This window comes from Lithobates pipiens, unplaced genomic scaffold, assembly GCF_037356315.1.
Source record: "Lithobates pipiens isolate NorthernLeopardFrog02 unplaced genomic scaffold, aLitPip1_a1.2 Scaffold_17, whole genome shotgun sequence".
Lineage (NCBI taxonomy): Eukaryota > Metazoa > Chordata > Amphibia > Anura > Ranidae > Lithobates > Lithobates pipiens.
In genome coordinates, this window is record NW_027507755.1 from 17698951 (window position 1) to 17722557 (window position 23607).

General features: G+C 47.1%; 1 protein-coding gene across 1 annotated transcript; it reads left to right on the forward strand.

The window, feature by feature from the left end:
- The first annotated feature begins 3860 nt into the window (after nt 1-3860).
- On the forward strand, nt 3861-21837 carry LRRC51 (leucine rich repeat containing 51). Its single transcript, XM_077485025.1, has 5 exons — nt 3861-4242; nt 10014-10101; nt 10953-11158; nt 16516-16664; nt 20728-21837. The coding sequence occupies exons 2-5, from the start codon at nt 10023-10025 to the stop codon at nt 20864-20866; spliced, it is 573 nt and encodes a 190-aa protein (XP_077341151.1). The 5' UTR covers nt 3861-4242; nt 10014-10022; the 3' UTR covers nt 20867-21837.
- The last annotated feature ends 1770 nt before the right edge of the window (nt 21838-23607 follow it).

Consider the following 23607-nt stretch of genomic DNA (forward strand, 5'->3'; position numbering starts at 1 on the left):
CTTCAATCATCCCAGCACCATGATTGTTATGGTGTCAGGATGATTGAAGTGCATTATTTCTATTATTACATTGTAATAGAAAATTAAATCATTCAACTCACCATAATGCCGAATCAGTGGGATCCCTGAGCGTGTCACCTGCCACCAGAAGAGTCCCTCCTTGCATCAGGTGCCCCCAGCAGAGTCCGTCCTTGCATCAGGTGCCCCCAGCAGAGTCCATCCTTGCATCAGGTGCCCCCAGCAGAGTCCGTCCTTGCATCAGGTGCCCCCAGCAGAGTCCGTCCTTGCATCAGGTGCCCCCAGCAGAGTCCGTCCTTACACCAGTGTTCCCAGCCTCAGTCCTTACATCAGTGTCCCAGGCAAAGCCATAGTTGCCCCGTCTACATAGTTACCCCTCTCCCCCTAGTTACCCCCCATACAGTTACCCCCTGTGCATAGTTACCCCCTGTGCATAGTAACCCTCCCATGCAGTTACTCCCCCCTGTACATAGTATCCTCCCTGTACATAGTAACCCCCCTCCTGTATATAGTTAACCCTCCCCCTGTATATAGCTAACCCCCCTCCTCCTGTATATAGCTAACCACAGAAGGAGATGAATGAGGGATGGAGAGCGAAAGGGAGAGAGAGGAATGAAGGAACATCAGCCTCAGATCCCACACAGCAATAGAAATATGTGTATTCTAGAAAGTTTAATAATCAGCAGATAAAGATACTCCAAACACCTGGTGTAGGCGCTTCAATCATCCCAGCACCATGATTGTTATGGTGTCAGGATGATTGAAGTGCATTATTTCTATTATTACATTGTAATAGAAAATTAAATCATTCAACTCACCATAATGCCGAATCAGTGGGATCCCTGAGCGTGTCACCTGCCACGTCGCCTGCCACCAGAAGAGTCCGTCTTTGCATCAGGTGCCCCCAGCAGAGTCCGTCCTTGCATCAGGTGCCCCCAGCAGAGTCCGTCCTTACACCAGTGTTCCCAGCCTCAGTCCTTACATCAGTGTCCCAGGCAAAGCCATAGTTGCCCCGCCTACATAGTTACCCCTCTCCCCCTAGTTACCCCCCGTACAGTTACCCCCTGTGCATAGTTACCCCCTGTGCATAGTAACCCCCTGTACATAGTATCCTCCCTGTACATAGTAACCCCCCTCCTGTATATAGTTAACCCTCCCCCTGTATATAGCTAACCCCCCTCCTCCTGTATATAGCTAACCACAGAAGGAGAGGGGTTAGCTATATACAGGAGGAGGGGGTCAACTATATACAGGAGGAGGGGGGTCAACTATATACAGGAGGAGGGGGGTAACTTTATACAGGAGGAGGGGGGGTTAACTATATACACTCCCCCCCTCCAGTATATAGCTAAACCCCCCCTGTATATTATAGGTAACCCCCCTCCTGCCTATACATTAAAGTTAAATTCTGACTGTCACTGAGACAAGCTGCAGCGCAGATTCCTGGCATGATGTGCGGACGGTGCCGTGTGTGTACAGTGGAGAGGGGAGGGGCCGATCCATGCAGCTAACCCTGGATTTGGCATTGTGAGAGAAGGCGATTCATTGGCTGCACAGATCGAGCCCCCTTCCTCTCTCCACTGGACACAAGGGGGAACGATGTAGCGGAGGCGGCGGCCATTTTGTTGAAGCCTGCTGCTCCAAAAATTGGAAAAACAAACATTCCCGATTACCCTGGGCAAAATCCCGAATCGGGACAGCCTCCGATCAGGATGAGGGTCCCAAATTCGGGATTGTCCCAGGTAAATCAGGACTGTTGCCAACTATGCACAGGGCCCCTTGCGGGCTCGCTTCGCGTGCCACACTTCGGGCATAGCCTCGATTCGCCCGGCATAATTTTCATCTAACTCTATGTCCCCTTGGATGGTGGGGCTTGAACCTAGACTCAGGGGTGTGGGCACAAAATTCTGTGCAAGCACAGATCGCCACAGTGTTGGAACGCATATGGCGCCGTCGTGCATTGGCAAAACAGCTGGTAACCAAATGTGATGGGTCGCCATATGTGACGAAACACCCTGTAAGCAAGTGGTTAACCGCTTCAATACAGGGCACTTTCGCCCCCTTCCTTCCCAGCCCAATTTTCAGCTTTCATCGCTCTCGCACTTTCAATGACAATTGCGCGGTCATGCTACACTGTACCCAAATGACATTTTTATCATTTTGTTCGCACAAATAGAGCTTTATTTTGGTGGTATTTATTCATGACTACGTTTTTTATTTTTTGCGATAGAAGCGCAAAAAAAAATCGGAAATTTGGAAAAAAAAAACTATATTTTCTTTTTTCTATTTTAAAAGAAATCCAATAAAATCAAATTTTGTCATAAATTTAAGCCAAAATGTATTCTGCTACATGTTTTTGGTAAAAAAAATTCAGTTAAGTGTATAATAATTGGTTTGTGTGATCACGGACATATGTACGCAAATGAACATGTACATATGTGTGCAGGTGATCACGTATGTGTGCAGGTGATCACGTACATATGTGTGCAGATAATCATTGGAACATGTGATTTTAGTGAGACATATGTGGGGAACATGTTTTTATTATTAGGGACATGTGTTTTTATTATTTGGGGACATGTATGTTTTGGGGACATGTGTGTTTTGGAGACATATGTGGGGACTGTGTTTATACTGTGTGGTGTATTTACAGTAGACTGATGATCAGTGAGTAAAAAGCTGTAAAAAACACCTCATACTCACTGATCATCAGCCGGCTGCAGCGATCTGCTCTCCTCTCCTCAGCGATGACTTCTGTGTGAGGAGAGGAGGAGCCGATTGCCTAGCAACCGGCTTTTTGTTTACATCACATGACGGCCATGATTGGACACGGCCGTCATGTGATCAGGAGGGCCAATCACAGAACCCTCCTGCCGATCTGAGATGTGCCGTGTCCGGGTGACACAAGCACATCGGGATCGTGCCGCTGCTCACGATCCCGCTCCTTCTGAAGGACGTTCCTGAACATCCTATCAGAAGTAGACGGCTCCCACCCGGCCAATGCACATATACGGGTGGTTAAAGAGGAAGTAAACCCTGATGAGTTTACTTCCTCTTTGTCTCCCTGCAAAGGTAAAGCATAATGGACTACTATGCATCGCATAGTAGTCAATTATGTGTCACTTACCTGACACAGGAGCCAGCGAAGTCACCGATGTCCCCTGTAGTCCGGAGCATCCATCTTCTTGGTGGGTCTCGCTGTTCCAGCGCTGTCATTCGTCGGAGCCGCAATGATGTCACTCCCACGCATGCGCACGGGAGCCGACACGCGCAGCATATCACCATTAACTGCGGCACGCTCAGTGCGCCTGCGCACCGCTGTCTACGGCGCAGACAGCGGTGCCTGTCTTTTGCCAAATATCTCCTAAACCATGTAGATTTAGGAGATATTTCTTGGATCTACTGGTAAGCCTTAATCTAGGCTTACCTGTAGGTCAAAGTTGGTTGTAAGGGTTTACAACCACTTTAAAAGTAAGAGTAAAATGCAAAACTCCGGTGGGTGTAACAAGTTGTCCGCTTTCCCCCTTCTCAGTGTAACCTTACTGTGGAAGAATACGGGGTGTAGCAAAATAGCGGCGATGAACCATCACTTCCGTTACACATTCCGTTGGGTCTCCAAATCTGACGAAACAGCGACCTGGGAAGGAGGAGGGGTGTGACCTAAGTTTTCAGTAGGAGAGCCCCTTGGCAGTGATTGGTTGGCGGGGAGAGACTCTGGACCGTGATTGGCTATACCTTTCTGTTTTGTAAAAATTAGTATTATTAACAGAGGCAGAGCGGACAATGACAGAAGGGATCTGGGAATGAGGGATAGGGCAGTATGTGGAGACACTGTGTAAGGATCTGCAGGGACTCGGCGGCGATTCGCACTTGCCATTTACCAGCACTACCAGTCTCTCCTCCTTCACTATCCCCGCCCATCGGCTAGCATGCAGTCCAATGGGCGCTGTGCAAAGGACTGTACCAATAACCTTCCCGGGGGGTTCCCGTACACCGTTGTGATGGATATGAGGGAATGACTGTACCCCAGATATACACATGAACAGTACAGAACATCCTGCATTATTTATTCGGGAGATGTAGTATCCGGGATAAATGTGAAGTGTCCCCCTTTCTTTTCGGTGTCAGTGGTCGGTGCCGTTGCTATGGAGACCCCATAACATTCTCCTGCCCGGAGCCCTCCTGTGGTCAGTCCGCTGTCACTGATAGGAGACAATTCTTCAGGTCAGACCTTCTGTCTATGGATGGATGGATGGATGGATCGATGGATGGATGGATGGATGGATGAATGAATAAATGGGGAGAGAGAGATGGGTGTCCATGTGAACAGTCATGGTTGTCATTGTCCCCATAGAAGAGGGATGAAATATGAGACTGTCGGAGCTGCACAGGTGGTATGGGATTGGTGGGAAGTCTTCCCCATCACAGAGCAGTGTGTGTGGGGTCATCCCAACAAATATTCTGCAGAGGACTCTGCTATGGGGGGGGGGGGGGGGCACTACTATGGGGGCAGAGGTCACTGCTATGGGGGGGGGCACTACTATGGGGGCAGAGGTCACTGCTATGGGGGGGGGCACTACTATGGGGGCAGAGGTCACTGCTATGGGGGGGGGGCACTACTATGGGGGCAGAGGTCACTGCTATGGGGGGGGGCAGAGGTCACTGCTATGGGAGGGCAGGGACACTACTATAGGGGGGGGGCAGGGACACTACTATGGTGGAGGGGCAGAGGACACTACTATGGTGGAGGGGCAGAGGACACTACTATGGTGGAGGGGCAGAGGACACTACTATGGTGGAGGGGCAGAGGACACTACTATGGTGGGGGGCAAAGGACACTACTATGGTGGGGGGCAAAGGACACTGCTATGGTGGGGGGGCAGAGGACACTACTATCGTGGGGGGCAAAGGACACTACTATGGTGGGGGGCATAGGACACTACTATGGTGGGGGGGCAGAGGACACTACTATGGTGGGGGGCAGAGGACACTACTATGGTGGGGGGGCAGAGGACACTACTATGGTGGAGGGGCAGAGGACACTACTATGGTGGAGGGGCAGAGGACACTACTATAGGGGGGGCAGGGACACTACTATGGTGGGGGCAGAGGACACTACTATGGGGGGGGAGGACGCTACTATGGTGGGGGCAGAGGACGCTACTATGGCGGGGGGCAGAGGACGCTACTATGGCGGGGGCAGAGGACGCTGCTATGGCCGGGGGCAGAGGACGCTGCTATGGCCGGGGGCAGAGGACGCTGCTATGGCCGGGGGCAGAGGACGCTGCTATGGCCGGGGGCAGAGGACGCTGCTATGGCCGGGGGCAGAGGACGCTGCTATGGTGGGGGACAGGGACACTACTATGGGGGGGCAGAGGTCACTGCTATGGGGGGGCAAGGACACTGTTATGGGGGGTGTGACACTACATCCCTTCACTCCGCTTGAGTGCTTATACCACTTCCTGCCAGTCTGAATATAGATATCAGATTTTCCAACCACTCCCAAGCACAAAACAAGACAAGACTTGTTTCACTGCTGACATGGACTCTTTATTAAAAGCAGAATACAGTCTTTTTATACAGTAGAATAGGAGCCCCCCCCCCCCCCCCCCCGCTCATATTACTCTAACAATACACCTGTCACAAATAGGGATGAGCTCCAGCGTGTTCACACACTCCACGTGCAGAGCCCGCCAGGAAGTCGGCGCAGCGCTGCGCTAATCACAGGCAGTGAGACATTGCCCCGCTGCCACTGCCTGTGATTAGCGCAGCGCTGCGCCGACTTCCTGGCGGGCTCTGCACGTGGAGTGTGTGAACACGCTGGAGCTCATCTCTAGTCACAAATTAACATGAGCTAATTAACGAATCCCTTAAAGCAGCCGATGTGACTCTGTGCCCAGTCCTAACACTGAACCACCTTTCTGCCAATCAGGTGCTCGGGTCTGTTACCCATCACCTGATGGCTGAAACGACAAGCGCTGTGACTGGATGCCTATCAGGCACGGAGGACTCCACTCACTGGCGAGGGGTCACAGTGTCAGCGTTCGATGGGCACAGTAGCGGCAATTGATGGGCACAGTGGTGACATTTGATGGGCATAGTGGCTGCGTTTGATGGGCACATTGGCAGCAATTGATGGGCACACCGAGGCTGCAATTGATTTTTTTTTTTTTTATGAATTTTTCAGTTTGTTTGTGGCCCCCCAAAAAATTTTGAGCACCAGCCGCCACTGGCAGAATGTCTGGTTTAGACACGGAGGGGGCAGTCCTGCTGTATCAGATGCCCCTGGCTCACTCTCTATTAAGGGCTCCGGGGCTGTTTTTGTAACCTGCCTACTGATGGTACTGGCATCTGCAGCCTGGAGTCCTGCTGCTTGTGCTACGAGTCTCCCCTGTCCTCGGAGTCCTCCTTGGCTCCACCAGGTGAGGCCGGGTCCTCTGAGTTCTCTGACCTTTGGGCCTTACACGCAGTCAAGTAAGACTTTATGACCCAGAGCACACGTTAATTTGCTGAGGTCACACGTGTGCTCCCGCCCTCTCTCCATTGGATTTAGTGCCCACCTTACAAACTTCTGAGCCATAGGCTGCAGATCCTCCGGTTCTGAGTATCTCCAGGCCTTGTCGGATGCACTTACACAGGAGGAGTTGCAGTCAACCGCTATTACTCTAAAATCAAGGGAGAACAGTTTGGTTCCTTTTCTTGTAGTGCGCACCACTCTGAAAGTGAAAGATCAGCCTGTTGCAAAGTTCTGTTTCCAGCATTGAGCCATTAAAGAGGAAGTAAACCCTGATGAGTTTACTTCCTCTTTCATTCCCTGTAAAGGCAAAGCATAATGGACTACTATGCATCGCATAGTAGTCCATTATGTGTCACTTACCTGACACAGGAGCCAGCGAAGTCACCGCTGTCCCCTGTAGTTCCGAGCGTCCATCTTCTTGGTGGGTCCCAGTGGGTCTCGCTGCTCCGGCGCTGTGATTCGCCGGAGCAGCGATGACGATCGGGTGCCGCGAGTCTCGGCTCCCGTGCGCATGCACTCCCACGCATGCGCACGGGAGCCGAGACTCGCGGCACTGCAGTCATCGACGATGCCCCGCTCAGTGCGCCTGCGCGCCGCTGTCTACGGCGCATGCGCCGTAGATAGCGGTGCCCGCGTTCGGGCAAATATCTCCTAAACCGTATAGGTTTGGGAGATATTTCTTTGACCTACAGGTAAGCCTTAATCTAGGCTTACCTGTAGGTCAAAGTGGTTTGTAAGGGTTTACAACCACTTTAAGGGTTCGTTCACTCTGCCCCGGACAGCTACTGCACACTAAGGCTGGCCATACATTATACTATTTTCTTGTACATGTAGCAAGGTCCGTTACCTCGTTTGGTCTCATGAGAACCTCCAAGGCCAAAGATAGCTGACATCCTTCAATATGTAGTGGGTTGTGAGGCATAATGGGTGCAAAGATGGTGAAAGTCATTGGGCGCCAGACATTTCTTGGATGTAAAAGAGGTTTTATTTCTTTTGACAGTTATTTTTATATATTTTGGGGCGAAGAGGGTTAGGGCCAGGACACTCAGTCCTTGTACACATGGTCGGACATTCCGACAACAAAATCCGTCGGATTTTGTCCGAAATTGGTGTTGCATACACACGGTCGGACAAAGATGTCAGAAAATCCGATCGTTCGTAAGGTGATGACGTTATTTAGTTACAACGGGACTACGTTCAGGCTAGTAGCCAATAGCTTTGGTCTAGGAATTTGATCTGAGCATGTGTGGCACTTTGTCCGATCGGAATTCTCTACAAACGATTGGACAAAGTCTGATCGGATCATGTTGTCGGAAAATGTTTATATCCAGCTCTCAAACTTTGTTGGTCGGACATTCCAACGGAAAAAGTCAGATGGAGCCCCCACACGGTCGGATTATCCAACAACGCGGTCCGATCTGACATTTTCCGTCGGAATGTCCGACCGTGTGTACGAGGGCTTAGATAGTTTCAAACTCAATTGGCAGACTCAGAGACTTCAGTAGGAGAACAGGCGTGCAGGGAAAGGCCCCAGCATGGCGCCACTTCTGCACATGCAGGATTGCTGTCTCCTTTGGTAACAATCCTTTAATAGATCCTAACTCAAACGTATCACTTCTTTCAGCTCCACTACAATGGCTTCTTGTAGTTCTTTAACACTGAGCTTCCGCTCTTTCACTAGACCCTCTGATTCACTGACTCTGAATCCCTTGAGCTCCTCCAAGGTTTGCGGTGGTATCTCCCTCAAGCGTCACCCCTGCTTCTCTGCTGAGTCCCTAATTTGGCACTCCAGATACTTCTCAAGCTTCACCCCTGCTAACCGACTTGGTCTCTGGCTTGACACACAAGGCTGCTCTACAAGCGTCTCCTCTGCAGGTTGGGTCCCTGACTTGATCGCCGTCTGAAGTTTCCTGATTCTCCACCGTGCCTTGTTCGGTGAGAATATGATTCCGTTAGGTAGTTCAATTACTCACCGTGGTCCCCGGTAAAGGCGATTGGTCCCTTTTGTGGCGACAGCTTCCCTCCTACCTCCGACCACTGACAGGTTCTCCGGCCAACATAACTGTCACTTTTGGTTGGATTAACCCTGTGCTGGCCTCTTACTTCTGGATAGGCCCTTGCACAGCCTAGCAGCAAGATGCCTACGGCATAGGCTCAATCTCCGGCCTAGCAGCCCAGGGCAGACGACACACGTCCACCAAGGTGGCAGTCCGGGTGGCACAGAACACAGACCACCTGGCCTTACCCGAATATATAGGTTTTTCTAGCAGGCCAAGGGATTAAAGAAAACCCCTGCCCATTGGCTGAGATACCCCATATACCCATAACCTAACCTTGAGTTGCTCTTCTCGTATCTAGTACCACCAAGTACCCGGCCACCTAGTGGTAGAAGAGAAAAGCGCAACAAGGCCAAGCTTAGGGAGAAATCAATAGATCCGTATCAATGGACCAAGGTAATTACTCTTGGCAAATACATTTGTGAGGAGCTCCCTGACTAAACTCCAGGGGGCTATGAGGTCAAACCCTATAATTTTCAATTTATATTCAATCAGGCAAGCCCTTGTACTACACAATTGAAGGTAAATCTAAAGGAAATTGAGTAAGAAAATTGTATAATATATGGCCAGCTTAAGCTGCAGCTATTTAGTGTGTGACAGATGTCTATTCCAGCTGCAGTGAGCGTGCAGTCGGGGCCAGTATGATGTGCATTTCAGCTCCCCCCTTTTTTTTTCCTTTTTCGTGTAAACTTTATTTGTAACACTTTATTTATGTCACTTTACAGTGCATTGCGCTTCTGTACAGTGACATGCAATCCTCCCCAGTGTGCTGCGATCTAATGCAGCATATATGCATTTTATCTCAGCTCATTGCATCACACCTTCGGAGTGCGTTGCAGTGTGAATAAGACACATGTTCTACAGGTGACCTGCATTTTTCCAGTGCAGAAAGGCTGGGGATCACACTTTAGTGGTCAGCTGCCTGGGCACTCTGTCAGCTGTCTGTTCCTGTCTGTGGTTGGGGGGGGGGGGGGGGTATTGTAGTGCGTGATTCAGTGCATCACCTGGCTCCCTTTTGTACAAACTTTATTTGAAGTGTACTAAACGTACAGTGCCATGCACTTCTGTATGGTGGAATGCAGCATGTCAGCATTTTACCTCAGCATTGCAATGTGGATGGGACACAGAAAACAATTGTTTTCTGTGTGTCCATATGTTGACCAGTGCTTTCACAGTGCATTAAAATGTAGGTCAATGCAGTAGTGTAAATGTGTGAACAGGGTCCAAAACTCCTCAGGCCACAAAGACTTTCCCCTTTGCATCTCTTATTCCAATTGTCTTTCTCCTCGGCCAGACCATTGTTTCCACTAGTGGCCTGATCTTGCATAGAAGCCATTTTGGTCTTGAAAAGGGACAAAGTGGTGTTGAGGTCCCTTCGTCCCTGGTATGTACAAACAGCCTATCATTTTATATTTCTCCAGGTTTCAGAAATGAGTAAAAAAATTGAAAATGATGGTGTGATGGGACCCCCCGTAGACCTCGCCTTCAAATGTATTAATTCCATGGAAGGTAAGTAGATACATTTCTCACATGATGCTTTTACCCTCACTGATAGAACCATTTCAGTCTTCAGCAACATGTCACGTTGGTTATATAGCTCTGACATCTACCGCAGTGCTGTAGTGAGGACACTGAGCCAGGCACATCAGTCTGTGTACCAGAGGAGCTTACACTCTAAGCTCCAGTCCTCAAGGTGCCCCAACAGGTCATGTTTTCAGGATTTCCCTCAGATTAAATGGCTGTGGTAATTACTAAGGCAGTGAAACTGATCAAATCACCTGTGCAAAATAATGGAAAGCCTGAAAACATGACCTGTTGGGGCGCCTTGAGGACTGGAGTTGAGAAACACTGTTCTAATGTACCCCCACACTCACACAATATTATTAGTATTATTATACATTTATATAGCTCTGACATATACCGCAGTGCTGTACAGAGAGCACTGACCAGTCCCATCAGTCTTTGTACCAGAGGAACTTACACTCTAATGTCCCCCCCACAGTCACACACTATTAGGAATGCATTAAGGAATGTTCTCAGGAGAGGACAGAGTTCAGGGTCTGGAATCGATGGATGATGGAGTCATTATCAGTAGGGGACATTATGGACTGGGCTTTGGATCAGGTTCTGGTACAGGACAAGCACTGCAGGCCCACTGCATGCATGGTTCAGGCAGTGTGCAGGGACAGGGTGGAGTTGGTAGAGAAGATCGATGGAGGTAAAGGGTGGGGGGAGGTGGGCAGTGGGAAAGGTAAGTCTGTTATCTTCTATGGAAATTGTGATTCCTGAAGTCCAGGCCTTATTGCAGATGGAACACAATTTGGATAGACCATGCTGACGCTCTGTACTGCCCCCTACAGATGTCCTACAGGAAGAACCCCGAGAGGGCCTGAGGCCCCTAAAACGTGGAGAAGGCGGAAAGCTGCACAGCCAGTCACTCAGGCTGAACAATAACACCCTGACCGACCTACGTGGCTTCAAGGAGGTGGTGGCCAACCTGCTGAGTGACCCTTCCCATCTCTGCTGGGTAGACCTCTCCTTCAATGACCTCCCCAACATCGACTCTGTAAGTGCGCCCCGTGCTGTCCACAATGGTCTCTTCCTCAGAGTGAGATTGTCTGAGCATCTTTGCATCTCGTATTCTCTACAAGAGTTATGTCGGAGCTTCCGGGAGAATTCAAGTTATGCTAAAAAAATAAATATTATGACCCCTATATTTCCTAAAAAAACATTTTGTAACTTATTATTAGAAGTAGTTTTTGCAATTCAATTGGCATCCATTTTACAAAAATGTTCATTTTCTTTTATTAAACTATGGCAGCTGTGATTGGATCAGCCTTTCCCAACCAGGTTCCTCCAGAGCAGCATTTCTTGGCTTGTGTTTTTCAACATGGAGGAACCCTTGAAATAACTTTCTGGTCTCAAAGAACACCTTCTAATAATTACTATAGATACAGCTCACTGATTATTAGTGTGATGATCAGTGGGAAGGATGCTCCTTATATTGGTGATCAGTGGGAAGAATGTCCCTTACATTGGTGATCAGTGGGGAAGAATGCTCCTTACATTGGTGATCAGTGGGGAAGACTGTCCCTTACATTGGTGATCAGTGGGAAGAATGCTCCTTACATTGGTGACCAGTGGGGAAGAATGTCCCTTACATTGGTGATCAGTGGGGAAGAATGTCCCTTACATTGGTGATCAGTGGGAAGAATGCTCCTTACATTGGTGATGAATGGGGAAGAATGCTCCTTACATTGGTGATCAGTGGGAAGAATGTCCCTTACATTGGTGATCAGTGGGAAGAATGTCCCTTACATTGGTGATCAGTGGGAAGAATGTTCCTTACATTGGTGATCAGTGGGGAAGAATGTCCCTTACATTGGTGATCAGTGGGAAGGATGCTCCTTACATTGGTGATCAGTGGGAAGGATGCTCCTTACATTGGTGATCAGTGGGAAGGATGCTCCTTACATTGGTGATGAGTGGGGAAGAATGCTCCTTACATTGGTGATGAATGGGGAAGAATGCTCCTTACATTGGTGATGAGTGAAGAAGAATGCTCCTTACATTGGTGATCAATGGGGAAGAATGTCCCTTACATTGGTGATCAGTGGGAAGAATGCTCCTTGCATTGGTGATCAGTGGGAAGAATGTCCCTTACATTGGTGATCAGTGGGAAGAATGCTCCTTGCATTGGTGATCAGTGGGAAAGAATGTCCCTTACATTGGTGATCAGTGGGGAAGACTGTCCCTTACATTGGTGATCAGTGGGAAGAATGCTCCTTACATTGGTGATCAGTGGGAAGAATGTTCCTTACATTGGTGATCAGTGGGGAAGAATGTCCCTTACATTGGTGATCAGTGGGGAAAAATGTCCCTTACATTGGTGATCAGTGGGAAGAATGTTCCTTACATTGGTGATCAGTGGGAAGAATGTCCCTTGCATTGGTGATCAGTGGGGAAAAATGTCCCTTACATTGGTGATCAGTGGGGAAGAATGTCCCTTACATTGGTGATCAGTGGGGAAGAATGTCCCTTACATTGGTGATCAGTAGGAAGAATGCCCCCTTACATTGGTGATCAGTAGGAAGGATGCTCCTTACATTGGTGATCAGTGGGAAGAATGCTCCTTACATTGGTGATCAGTGGGGAAGACTGTCCCTTACATTGGTGATCAGTGGGAAGAATGCTCCTTACATTGGTGATCAGTGGGAAGAATGTTCCTTACATTGGTGATCAGTGGGGAAGAATGTCCCTTACATTGGTGATCAGTGGGAAGGATGCTCCTTAGATTGGTGATCAGTGGGAAGGATGTTCCTTACATTGGTGATGAGTGGGAAGAATGCTCCTTACATTGGTGATGAATGGGGAAGAATGCTCCTTACATTGGCGATGAGTGGGGAAGAATGTTCCTTACATTGGTGATCAGTGGGGAAGACTGTCCCTTACATTGGTGATCAGTGGGAAGAATGCTCCTTACATTGGTGATCAGTGGGAAGAATGCTCCTTACATTGGTGATCAGTGGGAAGAATGCTCCTTACATTGGTGATCAGTGGGAAGAATGCTCCTTATGCCCCGTACACACGTTCCGATTATCGGACCACAAAAGTCGCTTTCGGACAGATCGTTCGATAATCTGATCGTTAGTACGCAGCTTTCGACAGCCGATCACGACAGTCCGTCCAACTAAATCCGAAGGAACAAACAGGAAAACTTTGGTCGGATGACAGCCCATCGTACGACAGTCGTGTAGTCAGTACAGTATGCGTCCGATAAAAGTCATTAGACAAACACCACGCATGATCGGAAACATGAAAATAAACCAGAAGGACACACAGGTCACACGTTTTTGACATCATTTAAAATACGTAGCTACGCACGACGGAAGATTTTTCCAGAATCGTACGACAAAAGTCTTACACACATTTTGCACTGTTGTATTCAATCTTAGTTGTATACAACAAAATGTGAACGATCGGTCTTACGATAATCAGAACGTGTGTACGGGGCATTACATTGGTGATCAGTGGGAAGAATGCTCCTTACATTGGTGATCAGTGGGAAGAATGCTCCTTACATTGGTGATCAGTGGGAAGAATGTCCCTTACATTGTTGATCAGTGGGAAGTAGGTCCCTTACATTGGTGATCAGTGGGAAGAATGTCCCTTACATTGGTGATCAGTGGGAAGAATGTTCCTTACATTGGTGATCAGTGGGGAAGAATGTCCCTTACATTGGTGATCAGTGGGAAGGATGCTCCTTACATTGGTGATCAGTGGGAAGGATGCTCCTTACATTGGTGATGAGTGGGGAAGAATGCTCCTTACATTGGTGATGAATGGGGAAGAATGCTCCTTACATTGGTGATGAGTGAAGAAGAATGCTCCTTACGTTGGTGATCAGTGGGAAGAATGCTCCTTACATTGGTGATCAATGGGGAAGAATGTCCCTTACATTGGTGATCAGTGGGAAGAATGCTCCTTGCATTGGTGATCAGTGGGAAGAATGTCCCTTACATTGGTGATCAGTGGGGAAGACTGTCCCTTACATTGGTGATCAGTGGGAAGAATGCTCCTTACATTGGTGATCAGTGGGAAGAATGTTCCTTACATTGGTGATCAGTGGGGAAGAATGTCCCTTAAATTGGTGATCAGTGGGGAAAAATGTCCCTTACATTGGTGATCAGTGGGAAGAATGTTCCTTACATTGGTGATCAGTGGGAAGAATGTCCCTTGCATTGGTGATCAGTGGGGAAAAATGTCCCTTACATTGGTGATCAGTGGAGAAGAATGTCCCTTACATTGGTGATCAGTGGGGAAGAATGTCCCTTACATTGGTGATCAGTAGGAAGAATGCCCCCTTACATTGGTGATCAGTAGGAAGGATGCTCCTTACATTGGTGATCAGTGGGAAGAATGCTCCTTACATTGGTGATCAGTGGGAAGAATGTTCCTTACATTGGTGATCAGTGGGGAAGAATGTCCCTTACATTGGTGATCAGTGGGAAGGATGCTCCTTAGATTGGTGATCAGTGGGAAGGATGTTCCTTACATTGGTGATGAGTGGGAAGAATGCTCCTTACATTGGTGATGAATGGGGAAGAATGCTCCTTACATTGGCGATGAGTGGGGAAGAATGTTCCTTACATTGGTGATCAGTGGGGAAGACTGTCCCTTACATTGGTGATCAGTGGGAAGAATGCTCCTTACATTGGTGATCAGTGGGAAGAATGTTCCTTACATTGGTGATCAGTGGGAAGAATGTCCCTTGCATTGGTGATCAGTGGGGAAAAATGTCCCTTACATTGGTGATCAGTGGGGAAGAATGTCCCTTACATTGGTGATCAGTAGGAAGAATGCCCCCTTACATTGGTGATCAGTAGGAAGGATGCTCCTTACATTGGTGATCAGTGGGAAGAATGCTCCTTACATTGGTGATCAGTGGGGAAGACTGTCCCTTACATTGGTGATCAGTGGGAAGAATGCTCCTTACATTGGTGATCAGTGGGAAGAATGCTCCTTACATTGGTGATCAGTGGGAAGAATGCTCCTTACATTGGTGATCAGTGGGAAGAATGCTCCTTATGCCCCATACACACGTTCCGATTATCGGACCACAAAAGTCGCTTTCGGACAGATCGTTCGATAATCTGATCGTTAGTACGCAGCTTTCGACAGCCGATCACGACAGTCCGTCCAACTAAATCCGAAGGAACAAACAGGAAAACTTTGGTCGGATGACAGCCCATCGTACGACAGTCGTGTAGTCAGTACAGTATGCGTCCGATAAAAGTCATTAGACAAACACCACGCATGATCGGAAACATGAAAATAAACCAGAAGGACACACAGGTCACACGTTTTTGACATCATTTAAAATACGTAGCTACGCACGACGGAAGATTTTTCCAGAATCGTACGACAAAAGTCTTAGGCCGCGTACACACGCGCGGACTGTTGGCCCAACTTTGTCCGTCCAACAGTTTGAGCGAACAGTCCGCTCAAACTTAGCATGGACGGACATGGCCACACACGACGAACGAACAGTTTGCTGAAACCGTGCGCGATGACGTGAACGGCACGTACGACGGGACGCAAAATACGACGTCCTATACACTGCAATGCAACCTTCCGACGTGGAAATCCTTTCTGAGCATGCGCGAGACTTAGTTGGCCGAACAAGCCTACACACGAGCGAACAGTCCGCTGAAACCTTGTTTCAGCGGACAGTTTTTCGGAATTTCCGTAAGACCTTGTTCGGCCAACTGTCCGCTGAAACTGTCCGCTGAAGCCCCACACACGAGCGGACTGTCCGCCCAAACACTGTTCAGCGGACAAGGTTGGGCCAACAGTCCGCGCGTGTGTACGCGGCCTTACACACATTTTGCACTGTTGTATTCAATCTTAGTTGTATACAACAAAATGTGAACGATCGGTCTTACGATAATCGGAACGTGTGTACGGGGCATTACATTGGTGATCAGTGGGAAGAATGCTCCTTACATTGGTGATCAGTGGGAAGAATGCTCCTTACATTGGTGATCAGTGGGAAGAATGTCCCTTACATTGTTGATCAGTGGGAAGTAGGTCCCTTACATTGGTGATCAGTGGGAAGAATGTCCCTTACATTGGTGATCAGTGGGAAGAAGAAGGTTCCTTACATTGGTGATCAGTGGGACGAATTCTGCTAACATTGGTGATCAGTGGGAAGAATGTCCCTTACATTGGTGGTCAGTGGAAAGAAGGTCCCTTACATTGGTGGTCAGTGGGAAGAAGGTCCCTTACATTGGTGATCAGTGGGAAGAAGAAGGTTCCTTACATTGGTGATCAGTGGGACGAATTCTGCTAACATTGGTGATCAGTGGGAAGAAGAAGGTTCCTTACATACTGATGGTGATTTTGAGGGTTCTTGTTGGACAGGTCCTGACTACATACCGTCATCTTTCTGTACTGAATCTCCATGGCAACAGTATTCGTCAGCTGACAGAAGTGGATAAACTTGCGGCCCTGCCCAACCTGAAGAGCCTGACACTGCATGGGAACCCTATCGAGGCAGAAAAGGGGTACAGGTGAGCCCCCCCATGTTCATGATGACCCTGTGACACACAAGGAAAGTAGATTTTACAATAAAAGGAAACTTGCCACAAACAAGGGCAATTCAGCCAGGGTGTAGTATGAAGAAACGCACAGGTCACATATAGGGGAAGCTGGAATAAGTATTATTTTGTTCACGGTGCTGTGCTAAGTTTTTAGGCACTTATAAAAATAAAATGCTGTTAAGTGAGGACACTTTGAAATATAATGAATTAAAAATTTTCCTTTATCAATTAACAACCCACAAAGTGCCGAACTCCTGGATCTTGGGAGGAGTTATGCAAATATCAAAATTCTTAATGTGTGGGTATCGGTGTGAGGGAGTGGACGTTTTTAGGCAGGGTGTATGTACCAGGGTACATTCAATGAATGGGTCACACTTCTATTAATCTCTGAGTTAACCGTGTAATATACCAAATCAATTAAATAAAGGACTTCAAAATTCATACATACAACAGTGATCTACTTAATTCACAGTGGCCATGCGATGATAACACTGTGTGAAGTAACATAAATAGGATTGTGCAGTCCTTACTATATAAACAAAGGTCCAATTTCTTGTTATGCTGACAATCACCAATCCTCCAACTCGTGCTCCCCTTTGGGTGTATTCTCACCTAAACGCCAGTGACCTCACAATTAAGTTTGGTCAATACTCGCTTCTTAGTCCCATCTGGACTAAAATGTAAAGATGTCCTCATTACCTTCCTCTCCTTCCATGTGCCGCTACTTCTCACCATACCATCCGTGTGTGTGTAAAAACAAATGAACTCCAATAATGCTTATAACTTTTTAAAATCCAAATAATCTTTGTTAAAGTGCAAAGTGATTACTCACATTTTCAGGGTGCTTAGAGCACACCACCATTTTGACATTTCTAAGTAGAAATATACAGTACGTTATCTCCTTGACGCAAGCTGCTGGTGTATGAATCCTCTCGCTGGTAACGCTTGCCATACCGTCTTCTTTGTGCCCCTCCCCTATGCATTACGCCATAGGGACACATAGCTTCTTCAGGGGGAAATTTACAGTTTTACTTAGCGATGTCACAGTAGTGCGCTCCAAGCATCCTGAAAATGTGAGTAATCGTTTTGCACTTTAATAAAGATTATTTGGATTCTAAAAAGTTATAAGCACTATTGGAGATCATTTGTTTTTACATACACATGGATCGTATGGTGAGAAGCAGCAGCACTTGGAAGGAGAGGAAGGGAATGAGGGTATCTTTACATTTTAGTCCAAATGGGACTAATGCCGCGTACACAAGGCCGGACTTTCCGGCAGACTAGGTCCGCTGGGATCAGTCCGTCGGATAACCAGATTGTGTGTGGGCTAGTCCAACCATTTTTTTTATAAAAAATAGTCAGACGGACCTAGAAATAGAACATGTTTCAAATCCTATCCAACGGACTCAAGTCCGACAAACTAAAAATCGTGAAAAACATTCGTCTGTGTGCTAGTTCGACAGACCAAATACGACGCAAGGGCAGCTATTGGCTACTGGCTATTGTACTTCCTTGTTTAGTACCGTCTTACGTCATTACGTTCAAAACTAACAGACTTTCGAACGGACTTAGTCCATTCATGTGTGGCCAAGTCTGTTCATTCAGAAAGTCCGTCGGACCTCCGCCGAAAAAGTCTGTCGGGAAGACCGTCGGACCCAATCCATCGAAAAGTCTGGTCGTGTGTACGCGGCATAAGAAGCGAGTATTGACCAAACTTAATTGTGAGGTCACTGACCTTAAGGTGAGAATACACCCAAAGGGGAGCACGAGTTGGGTGTTGTCACTAGCTGCATAATTTTGAGCAATTTAAATGAAGCACATGGAGGATTGGTGATTTTCAGCACAACAACAATGAATTGGACTTTTGTTTATATATTAAAGGACTGCACAAACCTATTTGTTACTTCACACAATGTTATCATTGCATGGTCACTGTGAATTAAGTAGATTACTGTTTTGTGTGTGTGTGTGTGTGTTTGTATATATAAATTTTGGAGTCATTTATTTAATTGGTTTGGGATTTCACACTTAACACAGAGTTTTAATAGAAGTGCAGCCCATTCATTGAATTAATTTATTACACCCATTATGTGGGACGTGCCTGCAGCTGATGCTATAGAGCAGATCTTTGGTTGCTCGCAAGGTTTTTGGTTTGTTTGTATGTACCAGGGTCCCCTTGGTGTCTGCCATGTCTTAGCTGACGGTACCATTGGACATCCTCCAACTTCTGAACAGACTTCTCCCGACTGTAGATATGGGTGTATTGGGGTCCCACTGGTGTCTGCCAAGTAGGGTTCTGACTTGTTTTCACAATCAGAATCCATTGGTACCATTAGCTCAGACCAGACAGACACCATTGGGACCCTGGTGAACCCATCTACAGTGTGAAGACGTCCGGTCAGAAGTGGCAAAGGTTCCTTACAAGTTTCTGTGAATAGATTTGGGGATATAGTCAGAGTTCATTGTCTCCTCAATGCTGAAAAGTACGGCCAGATTTTTATCTATTATGCATTTAAAGAGGCATCTGATCCCAAGTTCTACAGCAGGACAATGACCCCCAAACATACAAACCTAAGTCTTCAGTGGGACAAGGAATCCTGGAGGAGATGGTATGGCCTCCACAGGGTCCTGATCTCTGGAAGAGATAGTATGGTCGGCCCCCAGAGCCCTGATCTCTGGAAGAGAAGGTCTGGCCCCCTACAGAGCCCTGATCTATGAAGAGATGGTATAGCCCCCAACAGAGCCTTGATCTCTGGAGGAAATATTATGGCCTCTACAGAGCCCTGATCTGTGGAAGAGATAGTATGCAAAGCCCCCACCTCACACAGCCCTGATCTCCAGAATGTATGGTATGCTCTCCACAAAACCCTGATCTCTGGAAATTATATTATGGCCCCCACAGAGCCCTGATCTCTGGAGGAGATGTTATGCCCCCCCCCCAAACTCTGATCATTGAGAGAGATAGTATGCTCCCTCACCCCCCAGAGCCCTGACACTCTCTGGAAGAGAGGGTAGGGCCTCCATAGAGCCCTGATCTCTGGAAGAGAAGGTCTGGCCCCCTACAGAGCCCTGATCTATGAAGAGATGGTATAGCCCCCGACAGAGCCTTGATCTCTGGAAGAAATGTTATGGCCCCCCACAGAGCCCTGATCTCTGGAGGAAATGTTATGGTCCCCGCAGAGCCTTGATCTGTGGAAGAGATAGTATGCAAAGCCCCCACTTCACACAGCCCTAATCTCCGGAATGTATGGTATGGTCTCCACAAAACCCTGATCTCTGGAAATGATATTATGGGCCCCACAGAGCCCTGATCTCTGCAGGAGATGTTATGCCCCCCCCCCCCCCCAAGCTCTGATCATTGACTGGAAGAGATGGTAGGGCCTCCATAGAGCCCTGATCTCTGGAAGAGATGCATGTTCCCACAGAACCCCTATCTCTGGGAGAAATGGTATACTCCCCCCCCCCCACTCCACCCCACCCCAGAGCCCTGATCTCTGGAAGAGAGGGTATGTCCCCACAGAACCCTGATCTCTGGAAAATGGTATTCCCCCCCCCCCCCCAGAACCCTGATCTCTGGAAGAGGTGGTATGGCCCCCACAGAGCCCCGATCTCTGGAAGAAATGATGTGACCCCCCCCCCCCCCCTCAGAACTCTGATCTTACCATCATTGAATCTGTCTGGGATTACATGCAGAAATGAGATCCAAATCTATAGAAGAACTGTGCTTAGTTCTCCAAGATTCACAATACAGCCTACAGACCAAGCGCCTTAAAAAGCTGTGTGCAAGTCTACCTGGGATAGTCAAAAGCTGTTTTAAAGGCAAAGCATGGCCCCCCACAAATATTTATCTGATTTAGATTTTTTTTTCAATTTATGCACTAGCTTGTTAATTAAAAAATAAATTCTATTCAGTGTGCTATTTTTGAAAGCATCTTTACTTCAATTTTTTCCCAAGTTTCCAAACCCTTTGCCCATCACTGTATATTTCCGTTTATACCTCCTCTAATGTACAACCCCCCCTCCCCCCCCACAGGTCCTACATACTGTCTGTCCTTCCGCAGCTCAAGAGCTTTGATTTCAGCGCTGTCACCAAACAAGATCGAGTCAGCGCCGATGTCTGGAGCCGAACGAATGGCAAACTGAAGAAAGTCCGGCGAACTAAGAAAGAGTGAAGAGATGGGAGCTCCCCCTACAAGGATCAGATCACCACTGGGGGGCGTCAGGAAACAAAGTCCTGCACCTTCCATAGACCCCCCATGTCTTGGAGGGCAAACACATGGACACAGTCTGCAACTAAAGAGAATGTTAAATATATTATATTTATTTATATATATATATATATATATATATATATATATATATATATATATATATATAATTGCAAAGGGTTTGCCGCTAAAACTAACGGCTATCTAACTAACTTTAACGTCCATGCGGCCAGAGCACTTTTTGCAATTCGGCACTGCATGGCTTTAACAATTGTGCAGTCGTGCGACTTTGCCTCTAAACAAAATTGAGGTCCTTTTTCCCCCAGAAATAGAGCTTTCTTTTGGTGGTATTTGATCACCTCTGCAATTTTGAATTTTTGTGCTATAAACAAAAAAGAGTTAATTTTGAAAAAAAAAAATATTTTTTTACTTTTTGCTATAATAAATATCCCCCAAAAATATATAAAAACATTTTTTTTCTTCAGTTTAGGCCTATAAATTTTTGGTAAGAAAAAAAAAATCACAATAAGCGTAAATTGATTGGTTTGAGCAAAAGTTTGCATCTACGGGCACGGTCACACTGTATGTGGCTAACCCCGCCAATTAAAAGGGGACGTACAGGTACCCCCATTTGCCCACCGTTGCCATTGTGCTGACGTATATATCGGTGTGCAGCGCTTGGCAAGTGGTTAAATTACACACAGATGGGCTCTATATACTAATTGGGTGACTTCTCAAGGCAACTGGTTCCACTAGATTTTAGTTAGGGGTATCAGAGTAAAAGGGGCTGAAAATGAACGCCACACTGTTCACATATTTGTAAAACAATTTTGAAAACGATTTATCATTTTCCTTCCACTTCACAATTATGTGCCACTTTGTGGTGGTCTATCACATAAAATCCCAATAAAATACATTTAAGTTTTTGGCTGTAACACGACAAAATGTGGTCATTTTTCAAGGGGTATGAATACTTTTTTCAAGGCACTGGGTGTGTGTGTATGTGTGTATATATATATATATATATATATATATATATGTATATATATATATATATATATAGTGTGTGTGTGTGGAATAAATCTCTCTCCCCCCCCCCCCCCCCCCAGGCCAGTGGTTCTGAACTCCTGTCCCCAGGGCCCACTAACGGGACAAGATAACTGAAATACATCACAGGTGATATCATTTACTGCTCAGTGATTGCAGTATTCTAGTCTGCATCTCCTCAAGGTAATACATAAAATCTGGCCTGTTAGTGGGTCCTGACGACAGGAGTTGAGAACCACTGGCCTAGAGACTCTGGCTAATCAGATTGCCAGGCTAATAGTTTTCATACAGCTCCCCCAGTATAGACTGACAGGAGTGATTGCGCCACCCTCACTACTTCTGTCATCTAGGAGCAGGGAGCAGCAAGTCAGCACAGGGAGGAGTTGAGAAAGGGTGCAGGCTGTGCTGTCTCCTTCTGCAGCTTTCCTGTTGCTGCCATTCTATCCTCAACTGCTTGTGGATCTCCTGGAACAGTGGATCCAGGTACCCATTACCACAGGCAATGGGACATGAGAAGTAGCCACCTCTGACTGAGCTGTTAAGCCTCTTTTCCCCTTGTCTTGACCAATTCTGTGCTCAGTGTGCTAATCAAAGTACAAAGGGTGTCTTGATTCCAGGCACAAGTATCCTCAGTGTTCTGTTTCTATAGCTTTGTGTATTGACATATCCCGTTAGACCCAGTATGTCTGGACAGTATGGTCACCTGCTGACTTGGCACCATCCACAGACAAACTTAACTTTTCAGTGAGACAGAATTAAAATTCATTGTAATTTTACTTCTGCTAATTGCAGTATAGAGGATATTTTCCAGACTTTTGAAGTACAATGACTTTGCCAAGCACTGTCTCTGTTAATAACTGACACTGACTGAAGCAACATGGAAGAAATGCGGAGCATCTAACTAGGACAAAATTAAGTAGCACTAAACAGGAGGGGTGTATATAGGAAAAAATAGGTGGTTATGACTAAGGTCATATAGGCTGAAACGCGTCAACTGACTTAATCTGCGTTTGTTCACTGTAGCTATTCAATAAAATGAAGACATTTTAAGAGCAACAACTGGAGTGCGGATCATTTTTTCCAAATTACTCTACTCATTACTCTACTCAGCCTGCGACTGTGGATCGGGCACCTGGGAGCTCTGGTATCTATGTGTTGTATGGGTAGTAGCACTGAATTTTCTGTTTATACTTTGGATATAGGAAGATACCAAAATCACCATACAGTAGTAAGCAAGTTGGCCCCAAACCACCACTAGAAGCCAGCATACTGTAAAACAATAACAATCTAATGCAGTTCAATACAACACAGAAGTAATACATGAAAGTGTATTACTTGTCCTGCCCCAATCTCACCAATTTTAGAGAGTTCCCAGATGTTCCCATCACCTACACCGGCACTTGACAAGTATACTCCTACACTACCAAATCTCTTATGCCGCGTATACACGATCTGACTTTTCGGCAGACTTGGTCCGGCGGACAATCCGCCGGACTTGCGCACACACGGACCAAAGGCCGTTGATTTTGAACGTGACTCCAGGTACGACAGGACTAGAGAAGGAAGTCAGTCTCGCCACTTTCATCGGCAAGATGGACACCTTGCGAGCCCCATCGCCTGGTATGGATTTTAGGCCACTCCCTCCTGAACCGTACCAG

Bases quoted from the DNA above. Each gene is read 5' to 3' on its own strand.
- LRRC51 (XM_077485025.1), top strand. From the start codon at position 10,023: ATGAGTAAAAAAATTGAAAATGATGGTGTGATGGGACCCCCCGTAGAC. The intron at 10,102-10,952 runs GTAAGTAGATAC...TGCCCCCTACAG, and splicing joins ATGTATTAATTCCATGGAAG to ATGTCCTACAGGAAGAACCC. The intron at 11,159-16,515 runs GTAAGTGCGCCC...CTTGTTGGACAG, and splicing joins ACCTCCCCAACATCGACTCT to GTCCTGACTACATACCGTCA.